General features: G+C 42.6%; 1 protein-coding gene across 1 annotated transcript in view; it reads right to left on the reverse strand.

Moving 5' to 3' along the window:
• The window catches only part of RPS6KA2 (ribosomal protein S6 kinase, 90kDa, polypeptide 2), a 244,302-nt gene that overhangs the window by 105,426 nt on the left and 116,431 nt on the right, over positions 1-22,445 (reverse strand). The window contains exons 4-6 of the mRNA XM_015428014.1: positions 15,432-15,512; positions 13,103-13,182; positions 4,585-4,691 (exon numbers count right to left, since the gene is read on the reverse strand). Coding sequence (XP_015283500.1) covers positions 4,585-4,691; positions 13,103-13,182; positions 15,432-15,512 — 268 coding nt within the window. The remainder of the gene's footprint in view (positions 1-4,584; positions 4,692-13,102; positions 13,183-15,431; positions 15,513-22,445) is intronic.

Genomic DNA, 22,445 nt, shown 5'->3' on the forward strand with positions numbered 1-22,445 from the left:
ATTCCTGCCACTGAGTGGCAGCAGGAAACAGGAGCTAGCAAAACTGTGTCTTATATTGTTTTTGTTTGCATTTTTTTTAAAAAAATTAATCCTAGTTCTATTTGTTTATTGGGTGTTTTATGCTGTATGATTGCATCTCAGTGAGAAAGACAGGCTGAAAATAAAATAAATAATAAAATAAATATAGAGATCTAAACAGAGTCAATATAAGGATTATATCAAATGCCTCAGACACCTTCAAGACTTCCATCTGATTGGGGCCCTTACCTGAATTTGGCCAGATAAGTTCATGGAGAAGACAGACCTCATCTTGCCAATAATTGAGAATGTACCTAAATTGTTCCCTGTGGGGTTTTTTGTGTGGAGACTGCACAATTCCCTAGAGCTCTAAGAAATAGTCTTCCAAGGCCATTTCACACCATTATCAGGACGAACAAAAAATGAATGTATTGCAAGGGGATAATGAAAAAATAGAAGTGTCCAATTTGCCCTATTTGGGCAAATTGATTGAGAGGGCAGAGGCGACACAGCTTCAGAGCTTTCTGGATGATGCTTCTGTCCTTGATCCATTTCAGTCTGGCTTTCGCTCGGGTCATGGGACAGAGATGGTGCTGGTTGCCCTTACTGACGACCTCCGGAGGCATCTGGATCGAGGTGGTGTGGCAGCACTGTTGTTGTTAGATCTGTCGGCCGCGTTCGATATGGTTGACCACTAGTTGCTGACCCACCGCCTCGCCAACGTGGGGATACAGGGGCTCGCTCTTCAATGGCTTGCCTCCCTTCTCCAAGGTCAGGGACAGAGGGTGGCGATAGGGGAGGAGCAGTACTGGAGGCACCCACTAGAGTGTGGGATGCCTCAGGGGGCAGTGCTTTCCCCAATGTTGTTCAACATCTATATGCACCCCCTCGCCCAGATTGTCAGGAGGTATGGGCGGGGTTGCCATCAATATGCAGATGACACCCAGCTCTATCTGATGTTGGGTGGCCAGTCGGGCTCTGACCCAGAAGATCTGACCCAGGCATTACAGGCAGTGGCTGAGTGGCTCAGGCTGAGCTGGCTGAAATTAAACCCAGTGAAGACGGAGGTCTTGTGCCTGAGCCGGAATGGATCGGGGTTAGGGATCCCTCTCCTGACCTTCGATGGGGCGCCATTGGTGTCAACGTCAGCGGTTAGGAGCTTGGGAGTGCGCCTGGATTCCTCCCTGACTATGGAGGCTCAGGTGGCAGCCACTGCCAGATCAGCATTTTATCATCTTAGGCTGGTTTGGCAGCCTTTCTCGACCGCGACGACCTGGCTACAGTGATCCATGCGACGGTCACCTCAAGGCTAGACTACTGTAACGCTCTCTACATGGGGCTGCCTTTGGTGCAGATTCGGAGACTGCAGCTGGTGCAGAATGCGACGGCCAGGCTTATTTTGGGTCTCCCCAAGTGGGAGCACATCTGGCCTGGGCTGGAAGCGCTGCACTGGCTGCCAATAGCATACTGAATCAGTTCCAAAGTGCTGGTGTTTGCCTTTAAAGCCCTACATGGCCAGGGTTCGACCTACCTGAGGGACCGCCTTTCCCCATATATACCCCCAAGAGCACTTTGGTCGGGGACACAACATCGCCTGGTGACTCCAGGCCCCCGGGAGGCAAGGCTCACTGTGACCAGGGTCAGATCCTTTTCGGTGGCGGCCCCTACCTGGTGGAACAAGCTCCCGGAGGAGATCAGGGCCCTGTGGGACCTTATGTAGTTCCACAGGGCCTGCAAGACGGAGCTCTTCCGCCAGGCTTTTGCATAGGGGCCGCCACTGCCACCACCTCCAACGCTGTGGATAACAACGGGGCTAGGGATGGCCCCAGGAAGACCACTTATAGCACCACATGGCACTGGTACCACCGGACTTACTTGGGACCAACGACAGGATAAGATCACCCCCAAAGAGCTGACTGTTACCATCAAGAGATTTATTCGGGGACCATCTTGTCTTCATGGAGCACTTTATTTTTATCTGTGTTATTTAAGGTTTTATTGCTTTTACTATGTTTTATGTGGGCTCCGCCCCTTGTAAGCTGCCCTGAGCCCGCTTGCAGGGAGGGTGGGGTAAAAATGTCATAAATAAATAAATAAATAAAATAAAGTGCTTCTTGACAATAAAAGGAAATGTAAACAAATTTATAAGGACTGTTTTGGCTCAGTTCTACTCCAGGTAAATTTCTACCAACGCTGGCTGGGCATTGGTTTGCCATGAAACTCACCAAGGTTATAATGAAGTCTCAGGCAGGGCTAGTCCTAGGAATGTGTGTTGCTTGGGTAGGGGCCTGTACAGTACCTACCATTTTCTCTAATTCTCTGAAACTGACATTATTTTCTCTAACTCATAAGTGCTAAGGGAGCACATCCTGCAATTCTTAGCTGCACACTCCCAAGCACCAGCAACAAGACAACCAGAGTGCTGGCATTCAGCAGCTGGCAGGTCAATATCTCTGTAGAGTTCGCTCCTGAAATCAGAGCACTGTTGCAGGAAATACTAAGAAGCAGTATCATAGGACAAGTATATCTGTTGATCCATCATTTCCCTCTCAGGCCAGCCTCATGGAGCCTATTCTTCACATTTCATCCAGCAGGAAAGGACAGAAAAAAAAATGTGTATGCAATTCTCCCCAATCCAAGATTACTGTTTTCCAATGAAACACAATTTGAAAGGACATGATGTTTTGTAGGCTGGGAACAGATTGTTTCCAAGCATAAATGAACAATGAATTCTGACATTCTTCACAACTATTGTTAAGTAATGATGGATCTTCTCTTGTTTTCTCTTGCCTCCTCTGCCCATTCCTGTGCTGCCTCTAATATAGCACCTATCTTATGGACCTGACTTCCAGAGATAGTATGGAAGGCTCTGTCATTTCTCTTTCACTTTTTTAAAGTCCTAGAATGTCATGTTGTCTCAGTGCACATCTAAAGTCCTGAGTTCTGACTCACAAAAAGCTCATGCTGCGCTGCAGTAAATGTTGATGGATCCAGGTGGGTAGCTGTGCTGGTCTGAAGCAGCAGAACAAAGTTTGAGTCCAGTGGCACCTTTAAGTACAACAGAGTTTTATTCAAGGGATGTGCTTTCGTATGCACATGCACTTCCTCAGACACAGAGGAAGTGCGCATGCACATTAAAGCTCATACCTTGAATAAAACTTTGTTGGTCTTAAAGGTGCCACTGGACTCAAACTTTGTTCTATAATAAATGTTGTTAGTCTTTAAGGTGCCACTGGACTTCTGTTTTATTTTGTCTCAGTGAACCCTTTTACAGGCTATGAGCTATCGAAAATCAGCTCTGCAGGCATATGCAGGCAGCAGTTCATTCATGCATTCATTCATTCATTCATTCATTCATTCATTCATTCATTCTATTTATACCCCACCCTCCCTGCCGAGGCAGGCTCAGGGCAGCTAAAAGGAGCACCAGGAGGAAGGGGAAGGCAGTCAGCAGGCAAGCGATTACCCCCCTAGTGTTGCAGAAGGCAGCATAGTAACCAGATTCTGGGTAGTGGGAGACACAGAGGCAAGGCCTCAAAACGTGGAAAGTAAGCTGGGAGTCCTGACCCTCCCAGTGGGTGATTCCTACAAAGTTCAGGTGGTGGCAGTAGTTGAGCTGAGAGGGAGAAAAGCTCCTCCAGGTGTTGGGAAAACCCAGGAGGATGGGGTGGAACGGGGCCTGCAGGCCAGAGTAGGACTGTTCTGCCACAGATGCCATGACACAACAGGTTGGGGTTTAAATTTTAAACAGGGTGACACAGCTATCATAATAAGCTGTAATGTGACTAATAATTTCTGTCCTGTCTTTGAACCCCGAGGAAAGGAGGCTGCATCTTTCACACAGGTGTCGATCAGTCCTAATAGTCTGTGAATGCTGATGTCCAAACAATGTCCCTCCCCCTGAGTTTATCACATTACAGTCCCCTCTGGCCTCACAAACTCTGTGCAGTGAACAGAGGGGACTACAAGGGCATATCCTCCTAGACCTCAGCCATGTTAAGCACTCCCTGCATCCCAAGGTTTGAAGCACTTTGCTCCGTGCCGTGCTGGTCTGAAGGAGCAAGCTCTGTCCTGTCTATACTCCCCCCCCCATCTCTATGTACTCCAGCTGAACTGTTGTGACATCAATATCTATAACAATGACAACCATCCTATACCTTAGTCTGACCTACTGAATGTTGGAAAAGACAATGTCTGGTGTGCACAGAAAAGAAGAAGACCTGGAAGGGGGCAGCAAGAAGACAGTTTGGTAGGATAGTAAGGTCAGGACCTTTTTTATTGTCTCCTGTTTGTAATCCTTTAAACTAATCTGGAAAGGCAGGCTAAAAATATTTATTTCGAAATACATACATCCCAGTTCAGCACGCTGGCTCTCTCGTACCCCTCCCCTGCCCCCTACTGTGCCCAGGGTTTCTCATTATCTGAACCTTCGAAGATGCTCCCCAAGACATTCCAATAAATGAGATTTTATATGATTTAGGACATCAACTGTGTGAGGAAATTGGTAGAGGCTGTCATGGGTATCTAATTTAAAAGCGTCGCATGTGTATGTCTTCACAAACTTACTTTTCTGGTTTCAAATCCCTGTAAATTATACCAAGACCATGGAGATGATCTAAAGCCAAGGCCAGCTCAGCTAAGTAGAACTTAACATCTTCTTCTGTAAACATTACCTAAGGAAAACAAAAAAAAACAAAACAGAAAACTAAATTATTTAATGTAAGAATGTGGGCTTATTTGTTTTTCTTGATTTTTCTACTGGAAATGATGATACATTGGCTCAACAAACACAACACACTTGCAAATTATTATCTACATAGAAAGGAAGTTAACAGTTTATTTCCTCCAAAACCAAAGAACTGGAAGTGAGATCCAATTACATTTGTAGTGTTTCCAGCCCCAGGTTGCAAAATTCCTGGAGATTTTGGGAGTGGAGCCTGGGGCGGGCAATGTTTGGGGAGACGAGAGACTTCAGCTGGGTATAATGCCACAGAGTCCACCCTCCAAAGCAGCCATTTTCTCTTGGGGAACTGATCTGTGTAGTCTGGAGATCAATTGTAATTCCAGGAGATCTCAAGCCCCCAACTTGAGTTTAGCAATCAATACACCCACAAAGAAGACATACACAAAAAGTGGGGGAGGGAAGGCAGAAAAACTAATGCTTCGGGTCCTGATCATAAGGCCTCTCATCTGTATACCTGTAGACTTAAAGAGTTTAGGAGGTACTGGGTGGGGCTTTTGGGATGTTTTAAATATCACGTCTGCTGAAGTGTTCTGGAGAACTTAAAACCTTGCACAGTATTTTGTGTTACCTTGGCTTTTGGATTCTTCTGTGGACCGAGGCATCTACCTGCAATCTTTGGCTCCGGTCACACAATGGAAATTGACATGGCCAAAGTGCGGCTTTTTAGAGCCGCAACAAAAGAGACATGCGGCGGCGGGATCAGACAGATCCCGAGCCGCCGCACAGTTGCTCCCCGGCACGATCAGATGCCAGGGGGGAAGCCACGGAAGGGAGAGCGAGGTAGCCGGCTGCACATTTGTGCGCATGCGCAGTTCGGCCGGGAGCCTCAAATACTCCTGAAGACGGGCGCGCCGGCGATCCCACGGCCACGCTTGCTGCAGCATTTCGGGTTGGTGCGACTATTTCCTAGGGGTTTTTTAAATGTGTGTTTTTGGCCTGAAGGGACGGATCGGGGACGGGTGCCGCTTCCCAGATGTTGCAGTGTGATCGAGCCTGTTGCTGCGCCCCCGATTCGTCCCTCTTGCGGGCCAAAACCTCCCGTGTGACCGGGGCCGTAGTCTACCAAACACCAAAACAATCTTCTTCGGAGAACAACTAGCAGGAAAAATGTCAAAGTCATGACAAAAAAGGGACATATCTTTGTCAGCTTGCATTTCATAATAGCAAAGCTGTTATTTCTGTGCTTCAGTGATATAACATCCACTTGCCCAGTTTTATGTTTATCAAGGATTAATCTTCTGCACATTAACAAATGTGGATCTCTTTTGCTCTTCTCATGGCTAAATCTGTGAAAGAGGCAGCAACCAGCAGAGCTCTACTTTTTAAAGTACTTTGAGAAATCTTAAATTACTTTTAATCTGCCGCTTTCTCAGTGACTTTCCATACAGAAAGACAAAGATAATATTTGTGTGTTCAGTGGAGGGTGGTAGGATGACTGCACCTTAACACTTTTATGACCCAAGTTACATTGAAAGCCACAGGGAGAGAACTGAGAGGCAGTTCACCAGCGGTCAAGGAAATTACTCCCCAGGAGAGCCTTAAAAGCCCATCTGCTCTGAGGTAACAGCTACAGCCACTTGCTGTTGGCACAGCTGTTATGGGGAAAATTCAACAGTTGCTGCAATTTATCCAGCCAGCAGACTCTGAAATGCTGTGTGTGCAGGTGTGAGAAAGAACACTGTTTTGTTAGCAATGGATGACACCAATCTTACGTTCTTTATTCACCTTGTATTGGTGGGCTCAGGTCATCATGACAGCCTTAACTTTCCTACTCAAGGGTACAAGAGCAATTAATAGAGGCTTATTTACACGATAATCTCTGCTTGTGGCTGCCTCTTGAAACCTCTGCCCTACATATGCAGCCATATGGTTTGTGGATTAGCCTTTGCTACAGGCATTTAAACATGACTCCCCAATGTATGGATCACATGCATGAGGCAAAGGTTTTCAGCAGCAGCTGCCACAGGTAATATCTCGATCAGCCCTTGGAGGCCATAGAAAGAATGAGGCAGATCCAAGGAATAAATATCAGGGTTACAGAGTAACAGCACTGCCCTGATATTAGTCACTGCTTGAATGTGTATGGATGAAGAAAGGTAAGAGTTAAGGCTGGAACAAAGCGTAATCTAAAACCTATTAAAATGTTTTTTTTTTGGTAAACAAATTTTTATTTTTCTTAGGAATTCAACATATAGAAATAAACCATTTCATCCTTTCCATTGTCTACCCCATTCCCATTTCCTCCCCTCCCTCCAGTGGCTTCCCGCAATGCTTCCCCCCCTGCTCCACATTACTTTACATCATCAGTTATATCATTTTCTTATAATTACAATCTTAAGATAACATCATTTGGCTTAATATTGCTCTAAACATATTAAATTTTGCTTCACATCCCAGTTCTTTTCCAGATATATTTTAAAGTCACTCCATTCTTCAAAAAACACGTCATCTTCTTTGTTATTCAACTTTTTCGTAATTTTATCCATTTCTGCCATGAACAGAACTTTTTGTATCCAGTCTTCAATTTCTAGTACTTTCTCTGTTTTCCAAAATTGTGCATAAATCATTCTCGCAGTTGTAATTAAGTACCAGAATAAGGTCTTTTTAGTCGTATTGATTTCTTCCATTTTTAATCCCAAAAGCAGAATTTCTGGTGTCTTCTTGTATTTTTTGCATTTCCTTGTGGACTTTTGACCAATAGTCTACAGCTTTCTCACAAGTCCACCACATATGGTAAAATGAGCCTTCATGACTCTTACATTTCCAACATTTGTTTGACATATTCTGGTTCATATTTGCAATTTTTTTCGGAGTCATATACCACCTATACATCATTTTATAACAATTCTCTCTGACATTAGTACAAGGCGATATCTTAATAGAATTTTTCCACAAATATTCCCAGGTTTCAATCAAAACTTCCTTATTCATGTTTATTGCCCATTTTAACATTTGCTCTTTCACCATTTCTTAAAACCTATTAAAATGTTGATGTCAAGTATGGAACTAAAAGTTTAGTTTTGTGAAATCTGAACATCAACAAAATTACCTCTTGTTAGGTCCAGCACAGCAAAAATCATCTGAATTTTGTTTTTATGCCAAAGCAAAAACTTTTGCACCAAAAATCAATGATAAGGCTAAGCCTTGGTATCATCATCTCATGATTTTGGAAGTCAATAATTTCTATTTCAGTAGGGAGAAACCAAGCACAATTTATCACTCCAGCAGATGTCAAGGTATATTTCAGTTTAAAATGTATTCCAGTGCTAAAATAAAGATGTGGCTGTGATTGAAACATGGCCAGTGAGCTTCATTCTGCTACTCGTGAATATTTTTGCAGCAGGCTCTGCAGATAGTACTTTGGCCCCGGTCACACTGGGGGAAATAGGCATGGCCAAAGTGCGGCTTTTTTGAGCCGCACCAAAAGAGACGTGCAGCGGCAGGATCAGACAGATCCCCCCAGCCACCGCGCAGGTCCTCCCCAGCACGATCAGATGCCGGGAGGAAGCCACGGACTGGAGAGCGAGACCAGCCTGCTGCGCATGTGTGTGCATGCACATTTTGGCAGGACCTCGCATGCTGCAGGGAGAGATGGGCGCACCGGCGATCAGACGGCCATCCCTGCAGTGGATTTTCAGGTAGGTAGTAGTGTTTTTTAGGGGTTTTTTTAATGTGCAGTTTTGCCCCGTAGGGCTGCATCGGGGACGGGTGAGCGCCACTTCCCAGATGTTGCGGTGTGATCACGGCCACTTGATGCGCCCCCGATCCGTCCCTCTCATGTGGCAAATCCTCCCGTGTGACCAGGTCCTTTGATAACCATTCTTCACATCAGAGGCTGACTCAGTGATGGGTCTTTCCAGAAATCAGAACTCATCTACCACCCTTCCTTACGGAGGACCCAGTATTTGTAACTCCATGACTTTTTAACATGCAGCTGTTGGGGCTTCAATTTGACGGGGAAGGACAATAAGGAGAGGGCTATATTCCTGATTAAAATGTCCATCTCCTACAACTGTTTAGCCTTGTAAATCTGGGGGACACACTTCTCCAAACTGCATCCTTAGCAACTGCATTTTGAAAACTTCTCTTTTAAAAACAGAACAATCCCATGTTAACACTTCATTGAAATCAATACTTAAAATGAGAAAATCAACAAGACAAGATAATTGGTTGAATGATAATTTTAGTATCAATACTCTTTTAGCTTTGTGGGATGTCATTGTAAGTTATCACCATCTGTCTTACTGTTGCCACCAAAAGAGAGGAAATGTTTTGTCTTACGTGATGGTTGTGCACAAGAGCCATGAAGTTTTGGAATACAGTTAAAAGTACTGTTAATGATGTCCTTGCAATACAGCTCCCTCTAGATTTTTGTCTACTGAATTACAGAAAGCATGCAACTCCCGCAGAAGAACTGATTCGATACACAGTATCTGCAGCAAGGATTGTATATGCCAAATACTGGAAAGAGTTAAAAATTCCTACTGAACAAGAATTATTTTTAAGATCTGGGATTTGTTAACAATTGCAAAATTGACCATTCATTTAAAATTCAACGTGAAGCAGAAAAAAATTAATGAAAACATGGTCTCCAACATTTACCCATATCACTATTTGTAGTATAACAACATTAATATTGAACAGCTACATTTAAGATACAGTAATTGCCTGTGGATGCATGTCTTATTGTTTGGGGTGTTTAATATTAAGTGTTCTAATATGAGTCATGGAGCCTCATATAATGTGTACTTTATCTCTAAGGTTGATTTAGTTTAGAATAGGATTAAAGTTAGTGTTAAGAGAATGTACTTCTGATGCTGCAGGCAGTGTTTCAGGTAGTCATTGGCTCCTACACACCTAGCCTGACATTATTGCCCACATTCAGTGGCTTTGCTAATGTGTGCATGGATGGATGAGTCTGCTATGCAAGGAGGGTGGGATATAAATCCAACAAGTAAGTAAATAAACAAACAAATAAATAAAATGGTTTCAGATGCAAGAAGATGGTCTCTTTCCTGCCTGTTCATAGGGCTGATGGATTACAGCCCCTTAGGCTAACAGGAAGAAAATTCCCCTTTTCATCCAGGTTTCAGGCAATCCAATCAGAGGTAAATAAGTTTTATTATTATTATTATTATTATTATTATTATTATTATTAGCCATTTTGAAGGTATTATTATTATTATTATTATTATTATTAACCACCCAGAGGGGATTTTTTATTGCTTTTTTAATTAGACTACAAAGAACAAAGAAATAAGGGAAGGGAACTACAATTAAGGAGAAAGTAAAGGTAACCACTACTGACTAAAAACCCAAGAGAAGAAGATCATTAAAACATGCTAAAATATTTTTAACACTTAGATTTAACTGTTAGAGAGAAACCCCAGAGCATCCCATTATTAAAAACCATATTTTCAAAGGCACAATTCAGAGTCCTTCAGCCTTCATTTTTTCTTTTCTTGTCTTTTCCTCAGTTTATATGGACTTTTAGGGGCGGCTGCCCCTTTTTCAGAAAGAGAGTCCTCTCCAGAAGACCCCGAGTCCAGCTCGCCACTGGACTTACTGTCCTTCTCCTCTTTATCCACCTCCTCTGGCTCACCCAACTGGATTCTCAAAAAGTCCCGTGCTTTGGAAACTGAGTCAATCTTTTCTTTTTTATCCTGAAGTTTGAAGGTTACACCCTCTGGATATAACCACCGGTAGCTAATTGCATTTGTTTGAAGAAAAATAATTAAATCTTTATATTTCTTTTTCCTTTGTCTTATTTCAAATGGGATGTCTTTCAGAATCCTGATGGTACTGTCCCCAGTTTTCAAGGGTGTCCCGCCGTCACTCTCAGGATAGAATCCCCCATGTGCCTCTTCGAGAATCTGATTACTATTTCCCCAGGCAGATTATTCTTCTTTATGTATACGGAATAGGACCTATAGGCCACATCCATTTCGCTCAGGAGATACTCCGCCTTCAAATCTGTCACTAGGGCTAATGCATCACTCATCACTTGCTTCAGATTCTCTCCTTTGAATTCTGGGACACCTTGGAATCGAAGGACCAAGTTTGCCTTCTCCATTTGTAGCTGTAAAAGTTGTTCTGCTGAAGAAATGTGTTTCTTTTCCAACCTTTGCACCTTTTTCTTCACCTTTTGGGTAGTGGCATCAACTTCTTTCACTTTCTCAGCTGTTTGCTCCATGATTTTAAGAGTTTCATTCAGTTGAAGCTGCTGAGTAGTGATGCTTTGGTTCATCATTGACAACTGTTCCTTGAGATTAGTCATCTGGTCCAGCAGGGGGCGCAGGGATTCTGCCAACATTTTAGCCAGCTTGGTGCTTGCTTCCGGACGAGGGCTCCCATCTACTTTCACTTTTAAAAGTTTTTCTTTCTCAGTCCTCTTCCTCGCCATCTTTATGGATTGTTTACTTTCCAAAGATTTGCTAAAGTCTCTGAATATACGCTCATATGCTCATCCACGCCCTGGTAAATCTCTCTCAACAGATTTCAGCATTTTTGCTTCTGCTCCCCCCTCAGGTCTCGCATTTAAATTCATGCACATGGAGGGGGCCCCTCCCCCGCTCGCTTTCTTTCCTAGTCCTTGGGGTGGGAACTTTCCTTTTAAAATGTAGATTGCGCTCTAATCTGACTCAAAGTTCATAGTCGGTCTTGTGACCTCGCTGTAGTTCCATTTAAATCGCTCGATCTCCAGCACTTGTCCCAGTCAGCGTCACTAGTTCCATACGGACACACAGCAGGAGGACCGTCAGGACGGAGAAGCGCCTTGATTCCCCAGTATCACGCTGGCAAAGAGGCCACCTCTCAAAAGTCCCATGGCTAGGAGCCTTTCAACCAGGCTCCGAGGGGTAGCGAGATGTTGCCCCCCCCTCCTTTCTGCTGGTGCACAGATTTCATCCCCGGGAAGTCTGGGAGATGAGTCTGCTCAGCGTGTCACCATAAACCGGAAGTCGCGGAGTTCTCCATATGAAAAACTAATTTTCAAAGCAGCTAACATGTTGAAACAATTAAAAACCTCCATAAAATATAGTTCCAATTAAAAAAAACTACATACCAATAATTGTACAAAGCAAACTCCCCCCAATCCAAAACCAAACAATTACTAACAATTAACCAGCTCCTTCCCTGCCTTCCTGCCTTCCGAAATTCTTGCTTGCTGTATTACATTGATGACTTCCCAGATCATATATTTCATTTATCCATGAAAAATACACATATGAAGGAATTCTACTTTATTGTCTCCTCCTATTAATTATCTTATGTCACAAAGGAAGACCATTCTGTATCGTTCTGTCTTAGATGATTATATTGATATAGTCATGATGTTTTGTTGTACAAAGTAAATAGATAGACTTCTTTCTGTGTGGCATGAGCAATCATTAATTAGTGCCAGAGATCACCCAGTCTGTTTTGACAGCAAACCACCTGTAGAAAAAATGACCTGCAGTGTCAGAGGATGCTGAAACTGATTTTTCCAGCCTGATTATAGGGAATGTGTGCAAGGAGAGCTCAAAGAAAAGGAGGTTTTGGTACTCAGGGACCTGATGTTGCTTTTGGGACTAGTATTACTAGACTCTGTGCTTGCTTCCGTACTTTTGTAATGCTTATTCATCATGCCCACCATAAATCTTTCATGTCTCTTTACACAAACTGATTACTCAGAATAAGAAAGTGTAATAATATGGCCAGTGAGGGTCAGATACCATTATCAGTGCATCTCTAGTTAGTATTTTGTGTTGTCACTGTTCATATTGCTTTTATAAAAATAGGTTTATCACTGTGTTTCTTTTCTGTGTTACTTATCTTTAGCACATAAACAAGATTAGATTTTGATATGTTTGTAACCTCTGATATTAATTTTAAAGTATTTTTAAAAGCAGGGTTTAAAAATGTTTCAGATAAAAAATAAAATACCAGTGAATGCTTTCAGCAAGGGTGTAGACTTTCCAATTTCCCGGGGGGGGGCTGGGGCTGGGCCAGAGGCATTGCTGTGCTAGGAGCAAGGGTGACTCCCGGGGGAGGCTGAGCACTTTCCTGAAAATTTCGGCGGGGGCTGAAGCCCCGCCGCCCCCACGAAGATTACGCCTATGGCTTTCAGTATGGTTTATGGAAGCATGGACTGCCAGCTTTGCACATAATAAACTTAAGGGAAACCATAAGATAAGTGCTATTTATTTGATTTACATCCTGCTCAAGTCCCACAGGTTCAGAGAAAGGCTTATAGCAGTTTTTCAGATGCATTTATGTTCCTAAAGGGCTCACAATCTAGATTACATATTTTATTACATTGGTTTGTTTTTCACACACAGTTCATGAAACTAGTGGATTTACCTCTTTGGAAAGTCTGGTGAAAAGGTCTCCTCCTCGTAGGAAATCTAATATAAGATATAACTTTCCTTCTGTTTGAAATGCTGCAATAGAAAAAGATGGTAATGCTGCATTTTTAATAATGAGGATCACAACTAATTTTTTTCACCCACACTGTACCATTCTCTGAAAAGGTTATTCTTTTCTTGTTACCTGAAGATTAATATAACACTAGGAGCCAGTGCAGCAGACGACTGGACTAGGAATGGAGAGACAGAGGTTCAAATCCCTGCTCCATTCCCAACCATTCTGTTATAAACTCCCTAAATCTTTATTAGTGTTCAGTTGTTCTGCAAAGCCCCGAAGTTTAAGGTTGTGCCGGCATGAGGAATGTTTAGCTACACTCTCACTTTGCTGAAAACAAGAAGTTTAGTGCCATTAGGATAATTCTCCCAGCAGTTTCATGTAGGTGGTAAGCAGCATGCAGGATGTGGAGCTTCACAGCTTCAATGTTCCTGTTAAGCTCCACAATGTTGTGAGCAAAAATTCTACCTTGTGAGCGAAAAAAGCTAATAACATTAAAGTTATGAGCAAGTCTACATGTGACTATTGCCTAAATTAGTTTTTACAAGATTATTTCCATAAACTTTTAAACTGTATTTAAACTATATTTTAAGAATTTAAACATTATAAAAGAAAACAGAATCCAGGCCTCTGGAGAACATGTCTACCTGCCCCTTTCCAATTTATTGGTAGACCTGACCTCTGGAGAACAAGTTACCTGCCCCTTTCCACAATATTGGTAGACCTGGCCTCCCAAGAACAGGTTTACCCACCCAGTCCCACTATATTGGTAGATCTGGCCTCCAGAGAACAGGTCTGCCCACCCCAGTCTACTATATTGGTAGCCTTAGCCTTGGACTTCCACTCTGTGCTGAGCCTTAGAAAACATACCACCACTTGGGGGGAGGTGTTTGCAGTCTACTTTTGGGTTTTTTTTAGTGAAATATGACAAATTACAGGTCAAGTATAACAGAGGTGGAACAATCACTGTCAGAACCCTGCCTAACCTAACAAACAGAAAGATGCTTAAGAAGAAGAGATTGGATTTATACCCTGCCCTTCACTCAGAGTCTCAGAGCAACTTACTAACTCCTTTCCCTTCCCCTCCCCACAACAGACACCCAGTGAGGTAGGTGGGGCTGAGAGAGCTCTGACGGAAACTGCTCTTTTTCAAGAACACCTCTGACAGAACTATGGCTTGCCCAAGGTCATCCAGCAGCTGCAAGTGAAGGAGTGGGGAGTCAAACCCGGTTCTCTCAGATTAGAGTCCATGCACTTAACCACTACACCAAACTGGCTTAAATGTTATCAACTTGCCCAAACTACTTATTTCTTCAAATATTTACATCCCACTTCTCCCTGTGACTCAAGGCAGCTTACAAATCACATTGAACAGTATAATAGGGTATGCAAAAAAATAATAATCATTTTTTTCAAGCTCCATTATAGCCTATGGGGACCATTATAGTCATTGGGCCTATAGGCTATAAAGGAAAATCAATCCAGGGCTTGAGGGGCTGTTTTTTGAGGTAGATGCATCAAATTCGCAGCATGGCTTCTGGTGCCTCTCCTCCCCCTCCCCCCAAAGTTTCAAAAAGATTGGGCCAGGGGGACCAATACTATGAGCCCCAGAAGGAGGTGCCCCATCCTCCCTTGTTTCCAATGGAGGGGAAAATGCCTTCTCAGTTTACTTGTGAGCTGAAGCTAAAATCCCTGAGCTGCCACCTAAAATTTTGTGCACCAGCACCCCCTAGCACAGCTTAGAGGGAACTCTGCTCATACCAATAGTACCACAGGGTCAAGCAGCTTTTCCCCAGTACTACATTTGGTATCAGTCAGACAAAGAACAGAACAATGAAGTGCCCCCATCTTGGCTAGCCAGTCCTGAAGAACAGTGGTCCATGGTTCTGAGACAAATGTAACAATAATTAACACTGGAATAAATATGTTAAGCGAACCCACAGATAATGAATTTGAAGAGCAAGATAGTGTTCTGATAGATACAGCTTAATATGTCCATAGATTAATATGAATTAACTTTTAGAAATTAACAGAGAGGTTGTGTAACAACCGAAGTACAATCCTTCAAAGAAAACAATGTCAGACATCATCATTATGCCTTGTTTATTATGTTTGGGAGTCATAAGCATAAGGATGATATCTTTGACTCATGTATTCTTTGAAGCTTTGAAATTTTGTTGATATACAAACCCCTTTTGTAATGGTAGAAAGTTAAAGCTAAAACTAATAAAAATTAGAATGTCCATGAATTAACATAGCAGGGTCTTACCATAATGAAGTTTTACAATGAAAGGATGATTCACTTCTGCCAAGATATCTCTTTCCAGTTTTGATCGTACACGATCTCGAACTATAAAAGATATTTTGAGACATCAGAAAACTCTAAGCTTCAAGAGACCCATCTTGCATTGTTAGATTCACTGCTCTATTGTTGTATAGCCCTGCATAAGACATTTTTTTTAAAATGTTGGAAGACATTGGGGATACAGAAAAGAAAAAGGAAAGAAAAAAAGGGGTTATACAATATAATTGCATTTATCAAGGACAATCATGTAGTACAAAATATATATGACAGAAAATATTTTCCCTCACATAACCTTCATTATAATTTTTAGAGTATTATTTAGGTGTGTGCAAGAAAAAAAAATCGGGTCTATTCGGATGCAGGTGTTTGGGACCCAAAAACATTTCGTATTCCCAAATATCCCCCAAATACCAGAAGCAATATTGTACTAGGGGTGTGCATTTGGTATAGCCGACCCAACCCCCCCCCCCCAAAAAAACCTTTTTGGTATTTTTCAGGTTTTGGGGATATTGAATCAGCTTCCCTGAGCTGATTTGGCTGCCGAAAAATGAATGCCAAAAAATATTGGCTTTTTCCCAGCTTCTTTCGGGAATGCTGAATAAGGGCTCTAGTGACCTTGTTTTTCCCGCCATTTTTGCCTCTTTCCTGCCTTTTGCTCTGGTTTCCAGGAGGAAGGGGGAAGAGGGACCTTGCAGACAGCTAATCACTGGAATGCATTAGCAAATGCTATTGTAGCTTGCAACTTTTTGCAAGGTTGTTGTTGCTGCTGGCTTCATTTGTTGAAGCCCAACTACTAGCTTGCTCCTTTCACAGGGGATAAGCACTGGCCAGTAGGGTTTGGCATACTGCTCCCTGGCCAATCACAGAAGTTTGTTACTTTTTGAAATCTTTCTCTGTATGCCCAGAGAGCATAAAAGCAGGGGTCTCTGGCTGGCTGACTCCAGTCCTGCTCCTGCTGCTGAGAGAGAGCCTGGGTTGGAGACTGTGTGGCTGGTTTCTGCTTCAGCCACTGCTCTGAGCCTGCTTTCCTGTTGCTGCTGAGGACTACTTCGGATCTAGACAACAGAAGAACACTGAAGAGAAGAAGACATCACTGGTTTGAATTATATTAGGGCCACTTTTTAAAAACTTTTATTTTGTTGTGGGTTTGGGGCCTGGGGTTGGTGTGGTGGTGGTGGGGTAGTCCTCTAGGGCCTCTCAGGCCTCTTCCTGGGTTGTTGTTTTTTTAGGGGGGGAGGGTTCTTCTGGTTTGTGGTTTTGTTGCCAGCCTGTTGTTTTTGCAATTTAATTTTTTTTTTACTGTGCTTGATATTTTATTTTTTGGCTTGTTGGGGCTTTGGGGGATGGAGGGTTCACTGACTAGTTCTTGTGCCTGGGGCCTAGGCTCTCTGTTTTTGGTTCTTGTGCTTTGTGGTTCTGTTGCCTTTTTGCAGTTTCAATTTTTTAAGTTCCTTGTATTGTGTTTTCTGGGCTTCTTGGGTTTTTGGGGGGGAGGTTTTACTGACCCCCTGGTCCAATCTTTTCCAAACATGAGGGGTCATTTGGGGGAGTGGCTCCGGCAGCTACAGTGCAAATTTTGTGCCTCTACTCAAACCCCCTCCCCCATCCCCCTGAATACTTGTTAGAAGAGCTTTGCCATTGACTACAATGGCCCCATATGATATAATGGACCAATAATACCAGCATTAGTATTTGGGTATATTTGGGAATCCTGAAAAAATTCAGCTATATTATACCCAAATCCAAAAAAAACCCCAATTTTTTTTTTCCTGCACACCCCTGTATTGTACTGGTATTTGGCTCCATTATATCTTATGGGGCCTATCCCCATAGGGTATAATGGAGAATTTCACTTGCTGAATTGTGCAGAGCTGACTTGGCAGGTGAAGGGGTTCAAACTTTAACCCCCTTTCCCTTCTCTCTGGAGTCATGCCGCAGCTGTGGCCTGACTCTGGGAGGGGAGGGAGAGGGTTTAAACTTTAACCCCCTTCCCTTCTGTCTGGAGTCGCACTGCAGCTGCAGTCCAACTCTGAGAGGGGAGGGAGGGGGGTTAAAGTTTAATCACCCTTTCCTTCTCTCTGAAGTTGTGCCGCAGTTGTGGTCTGACTCCAGGAGGGGAGAGGTTAAAACCCTTCCCTTCAGATGCCTACGAAGAATACTGGCTTTTATTCAGGTGGGGCTACTTTGGTAACCAAAAATACAAATCTCTGTATTTTTCAGGTATTTATTCACCTTGCTATATACCGAATGCACACCCCTAGTATTATCTATAAAATACAATAGTTCTTACTTCTGTTGGGGTATGGTTTTATTCAGTATTTTAAGTTTAAGTTTCAAACTTCATAACTAATCTATTTTGACTACATCATTAATTTCATCATTACTACATATTCAATATTACATATTTTCACCACTTCTACACATTTATTAGAGCCTTCACCTGATAAGTAATATATCAAGATGCAAAGGAAGGTCTATTATATATCTCATATCAAGAACCCATTTGTATTCAAGATATTACATTTAAAACAGATTTTAATTCTACCTCTATTTCATTACCATACGTTTGTATATAATATTTTAGACAGCTTGTCACAAGTACTCTCTTTTATTCATGTGGTTAGGTACGGTGTGCCTTTAACTTTCTTGTTGTGTCTCTATTTCTGATTATGTAATTCCAAATCTTATGATTCAACTTTTTTCTTAGTATTATGTCCAGCTCTAAGGCTCCTTCATTGGACTATGTGGTCCTGAGGATGAGACTTTAGTATTTAAATAGCGTATGACTTTGGGTTAACAATAAACAAAATAAAACTTTATTTGTACAAGAAACATACTGGTTTCAAGATGTTTTGTAACCTACCTCTTCAGTAAATAAAGCAGTGTATGTAAATAACTTCTGACTGAGGTGTCACACTCACTTCACAAACACTCCTCACTCTCAAATCCTCCTTTCTCTTCAGAATGTACCTTGACCAATCTTTATTTTATTTTTTTTCAGTTTAATATTTCCCTTTTTAACTCAGGTTTCTGTCAGCTTATGACTCTCACACCCTTATAATACATTGACAATATTAGGAATTGACTCTCTCTAGCCCCTAATATGTCCTCTATAAGTATTCTACTTTCTTGTTTAGAATCTTAATGCTTTTCACAGCACTAATATGCGATTCTAATCAGAAGGCTGCTTTTTCAGACTCTGTAGACTGCTGAGAGACCACAGCTGACTATTAACTGCTGACAGCCCAATAACTTCTGCCTTCTCTCTGTCCACTTCACTTTCAGTCACCATGCAATCACCTCTTTCACCACCCCCCTTGTTCTTCTGCAACTTACCAAACATTTCAAGGAACACACACTTAAAACTTTAAATTATGACACTGCTTCTCATTCTAACTTTGTCTTCTGCTAGCATAGTACAAATAATACACACTCCGTCTCTCCTCAAATTTTGTAATAGACCTGTTTCTCAAATAGGTTGTTAATTTTGCAATTGCTGCATATTCAAACAAAACCATATACCATGAAAAAAGCCCTCCGTGTCTCTGCTGTCCTTGGTATTTTCAGAATACCCATGGAAACCTGATAAATCAAGCCCCCCCATGGGTTCACCTGTCAATTGAGTCTCCCCCATCGGGGAGAGGTAGAGAAATAAATTCCCTCCTTCCCTGGCATTGTTCGGCCCACACCGAGATAGGACTAGAGCCTTTAAAAGTGCTCCTTTTAATTAATTAATTAAATAAATAATTAATTGTATTTATACCCTGCCCTCCCTGCGAACGGGCTCAGGGCGGCTTACAGACAGCAGGTTGCCATGCTCCCCAGAAGTCCAACACATTTTATTTTTGACGTTACTTATTACAGCACAAAAACCAGGAATCAAAGGAACATGTGTGCAGTGCACACAGCTGGAGTTTTGTTTGCTGCTTTCATAGCAGCAACTCCCTCTGCTGAAGAGACAAGCCACTTTTAAAACTGAACAACAGGAACTTTTCCAGTAAAAACATCAAGCAGCTCTTCTGGCCCACACAGTTTTGTCCTGCAGGTACATGCCCCGTCTTTTTATGCCAGGCTATGGACTGCTTTGCTACATACTTATGCAATAGTTGATAAACAGGGAGTATATACAGTGAATTTTGCTAGATGCGCTTAGAGAAACAGTGGTAGTAAATGAAAAGTACTGAGACTTACTAGTGATTTCAGCTCTCATACTTTATTTCAGCTCAGAACAAGACAAGAACTACTGGCTTGCAGGCCGGTTTATAAAGGCAAACAACCCACAGCCAAAACACCCCCCCCACAAGTTATAGGTTATTTACAGTGGCTAAGAGTTCCATAGGCTCTCCAACACTCTGTTTCACACAGTGGCCAAAACCCAGGTTGCCATCTACAGGGTAAGTAATTAGGGTTGCCAGCTCTGGGTTGGGAAATACTTGGAGACTTGGGGTAGGGCTGCCAAGTCCCCCTGGGGGGGCAGATTTCCCCCCGCTTTGGAGGCCCGATTTCCACCGCCACGGAATTGGGCCCCGGGGGAAACCCCACCCCGGCGTGCATGTCAGCCGGAGGTGACGTGATGATGCCGGGCACGCTGGGGGCGGGGCCACAGCCATCTGAGGGGGAAACGGAAGACGCCGTCCGGGATCCCCCCGTCGCGGAAGAAAAAGGACTTGGCAACCCTAACTTGGGGGGGGCTGTGGAGGGCAGGGTTCGGGGAGGGACTTCAGTAGTGTATAATGCTATAGAGTCCACCCTTCAAAGCAGCCATTTTCTCCAGGGGAACTGATCTTGGTCATCTGGAGATCAATTGTAATAGTGGGAGATCTCCAGGTGCCACCTGGAGGTTGGCAACCCTATGGGTAATTCCTGGCAGTTTGGTGGTAGAGTCTGGGGAAGACAAGGTTTGGAGTGGGAAAGGACCTCAGTGGGGAGTGATCCCACTGAATCCATCTTCCAAAGCAGTCATTTTCTACAGAGGAACTGATCTCTTTAGTCTGGAAACCAGTTGTAATTCCAGACCTTACCTGGAGATAAGCAACCCTACACCAGTGCTATTTCAGATCAAGGAAACTAAAACTTGCACCACTACACCTAGAATTTCTTACCAGTCAGAATAGTAGAGATCACATAACAATGAGCTGGATCCCATGGAAGATTATTGTACACAACAATTCTTGTACAAGGAAAGTGCTAAAATTGCTCCCTGCTGTCTGCTTGCCCTTAAGTAAAATTATTTTTCTGTGTGCAAGACTTATTCAGTGTTCCCTCTAAGCTGAGTTAGTGTGAGTTAGCTCACAGTTTTTTAGCCTCCAGTTCACATATTTTTGTCTTAGCTCAGGAAGGATGGCTCCAGAGCAAACTAATTTATGCAGTAGCCAAATCACTTGCTCACAACATTAATGCCAGTAGCTCACAAAGTAGGATTTTTGCTCACAAGACTCCACAGCTTAGAGGGAACACTGCTTATGACACCATTTCAAAACCAAATTAAAAGTATTCAAGTGAACCATTTGTTGCACATGCCATTGCTCCATATGAACACGGTTACTTTGTTTAGAATTATATTAATGTGCTATGTGTGAAGTCATTGCACTATTGCGAGCAAAAGCAGAACTGCACTAAGTAAAATCTTCTTTCCACTTACCCATTGCTGGATCCAACCCAATATATAACCATAATAACAGGCACCAACTAGAGATCAGTCGTAAGTGCATTTCGATAAGTTTGCTGACCTAATGTTACTGGTAAGAATGACTCACTAAACCCTATTGCATGTTCCAAATGAAAACAGTCAGTAAAGGAGAAAAATCAGAGACTAAAACAGAGGAGATTGAATTTATTTTTATGTAATTACTGTATGTCAGGGGCACAACTGTCATGATTAATATGGATCAAAGGAACAGAGATAAAAAAGAACTATAAATTAGAGAATGTCTGTTGGGTTCAAACTAATTTTAAGAGATCACAGAAGACACGTGCCCAACCGTATGTCAGACTACTTTGCAAGATTCTAATCATTAGATTATATCATTTGAGCACAAAAATGTATTTTTTCTTGATCAGAATTTGGCAAAGGATACTCACTTACCATACTAAGTGGCATACTAACCTTTTCCTGTGCAGATAAGGGAAACATTTAACCTATCATGCACAGAAGCATATATTGAAGTCTATCATCTCTCACACATATCAAATAACATGCTATTAAAACCCTATAACTGATATTCTTGATATCTTACTATTGAAGTAACATCAGTAGAAAAAACACATTCAGATCAATGTGTCAAATTCTCCATATGACCCCACCTATGGATACTTAAATACAGAGACAGAGCCATGAACAGAAAAGGCAGATCTTTCTAGAAACCCGAGAAAAGCTACAGGTTTGCAGAAGTATCTGAGATCTAATATATAAATACACTAGGGGGTTAACCCTCCTCCCCGAATAGTAGTAGGGCATGTACCTTTAAGAAATGGACAACCAGAACAATAGTGCCATCCTTCAAACTCCCCATCAGTAAAAGGCAGGGGGAGGGCTTTTTCCAGGAAAATGTTGGCCTCCTAGTCCATTCTGCTGGAGTGGCCACTAAACAGTTCACCTGAGTGACTTGCTACCACATGGCTTCTGCAACTTGGCCAGACATTTCCCAGGAAGAGGCAGCCATGGGGAAGAAAGGAAAGCTGCGAGCCAGTGTGCTGTAGTGGTTAGACTCAGAACTGGGAGATCCTGGGTCTGATCCTCACTCTGTCAGGGAAGCTTATGGGCTAACCTTGGGCCAGTCATTCTCTCTCGGCCAAATCTACCTCACAGGGCAGCTGTGAGGATAAAAATGAGGAGAGAAGAATGATGTAAGCGCCTTCAGATCCCCACTGTGCAGAACAAAGTAAATAAGTAATAAATGAAGTAAACAAATGCTAAATAAAGACTGGGCAGGAGGGCAGATAAAAGAAAGTTGGTTGGTGAGTGGGAAGGAGAGAAGG

Source organism: Gekko japonicus, unplaced genomic scaffold, assembly GCF_001447785.1.
Source record: "Gekko japonicus isolate JY-2015 unplaced genomic scaffold, Gekko_japonicus_V1.1 scaffold1020, whole genome shotgun sequence".
Taxonomy (NCBI): Eukaryota; Metazoa; Chordata; class Lepidosauria; order Squamata; family Gekkonidae; genus Gekko; species Gekko japonicus.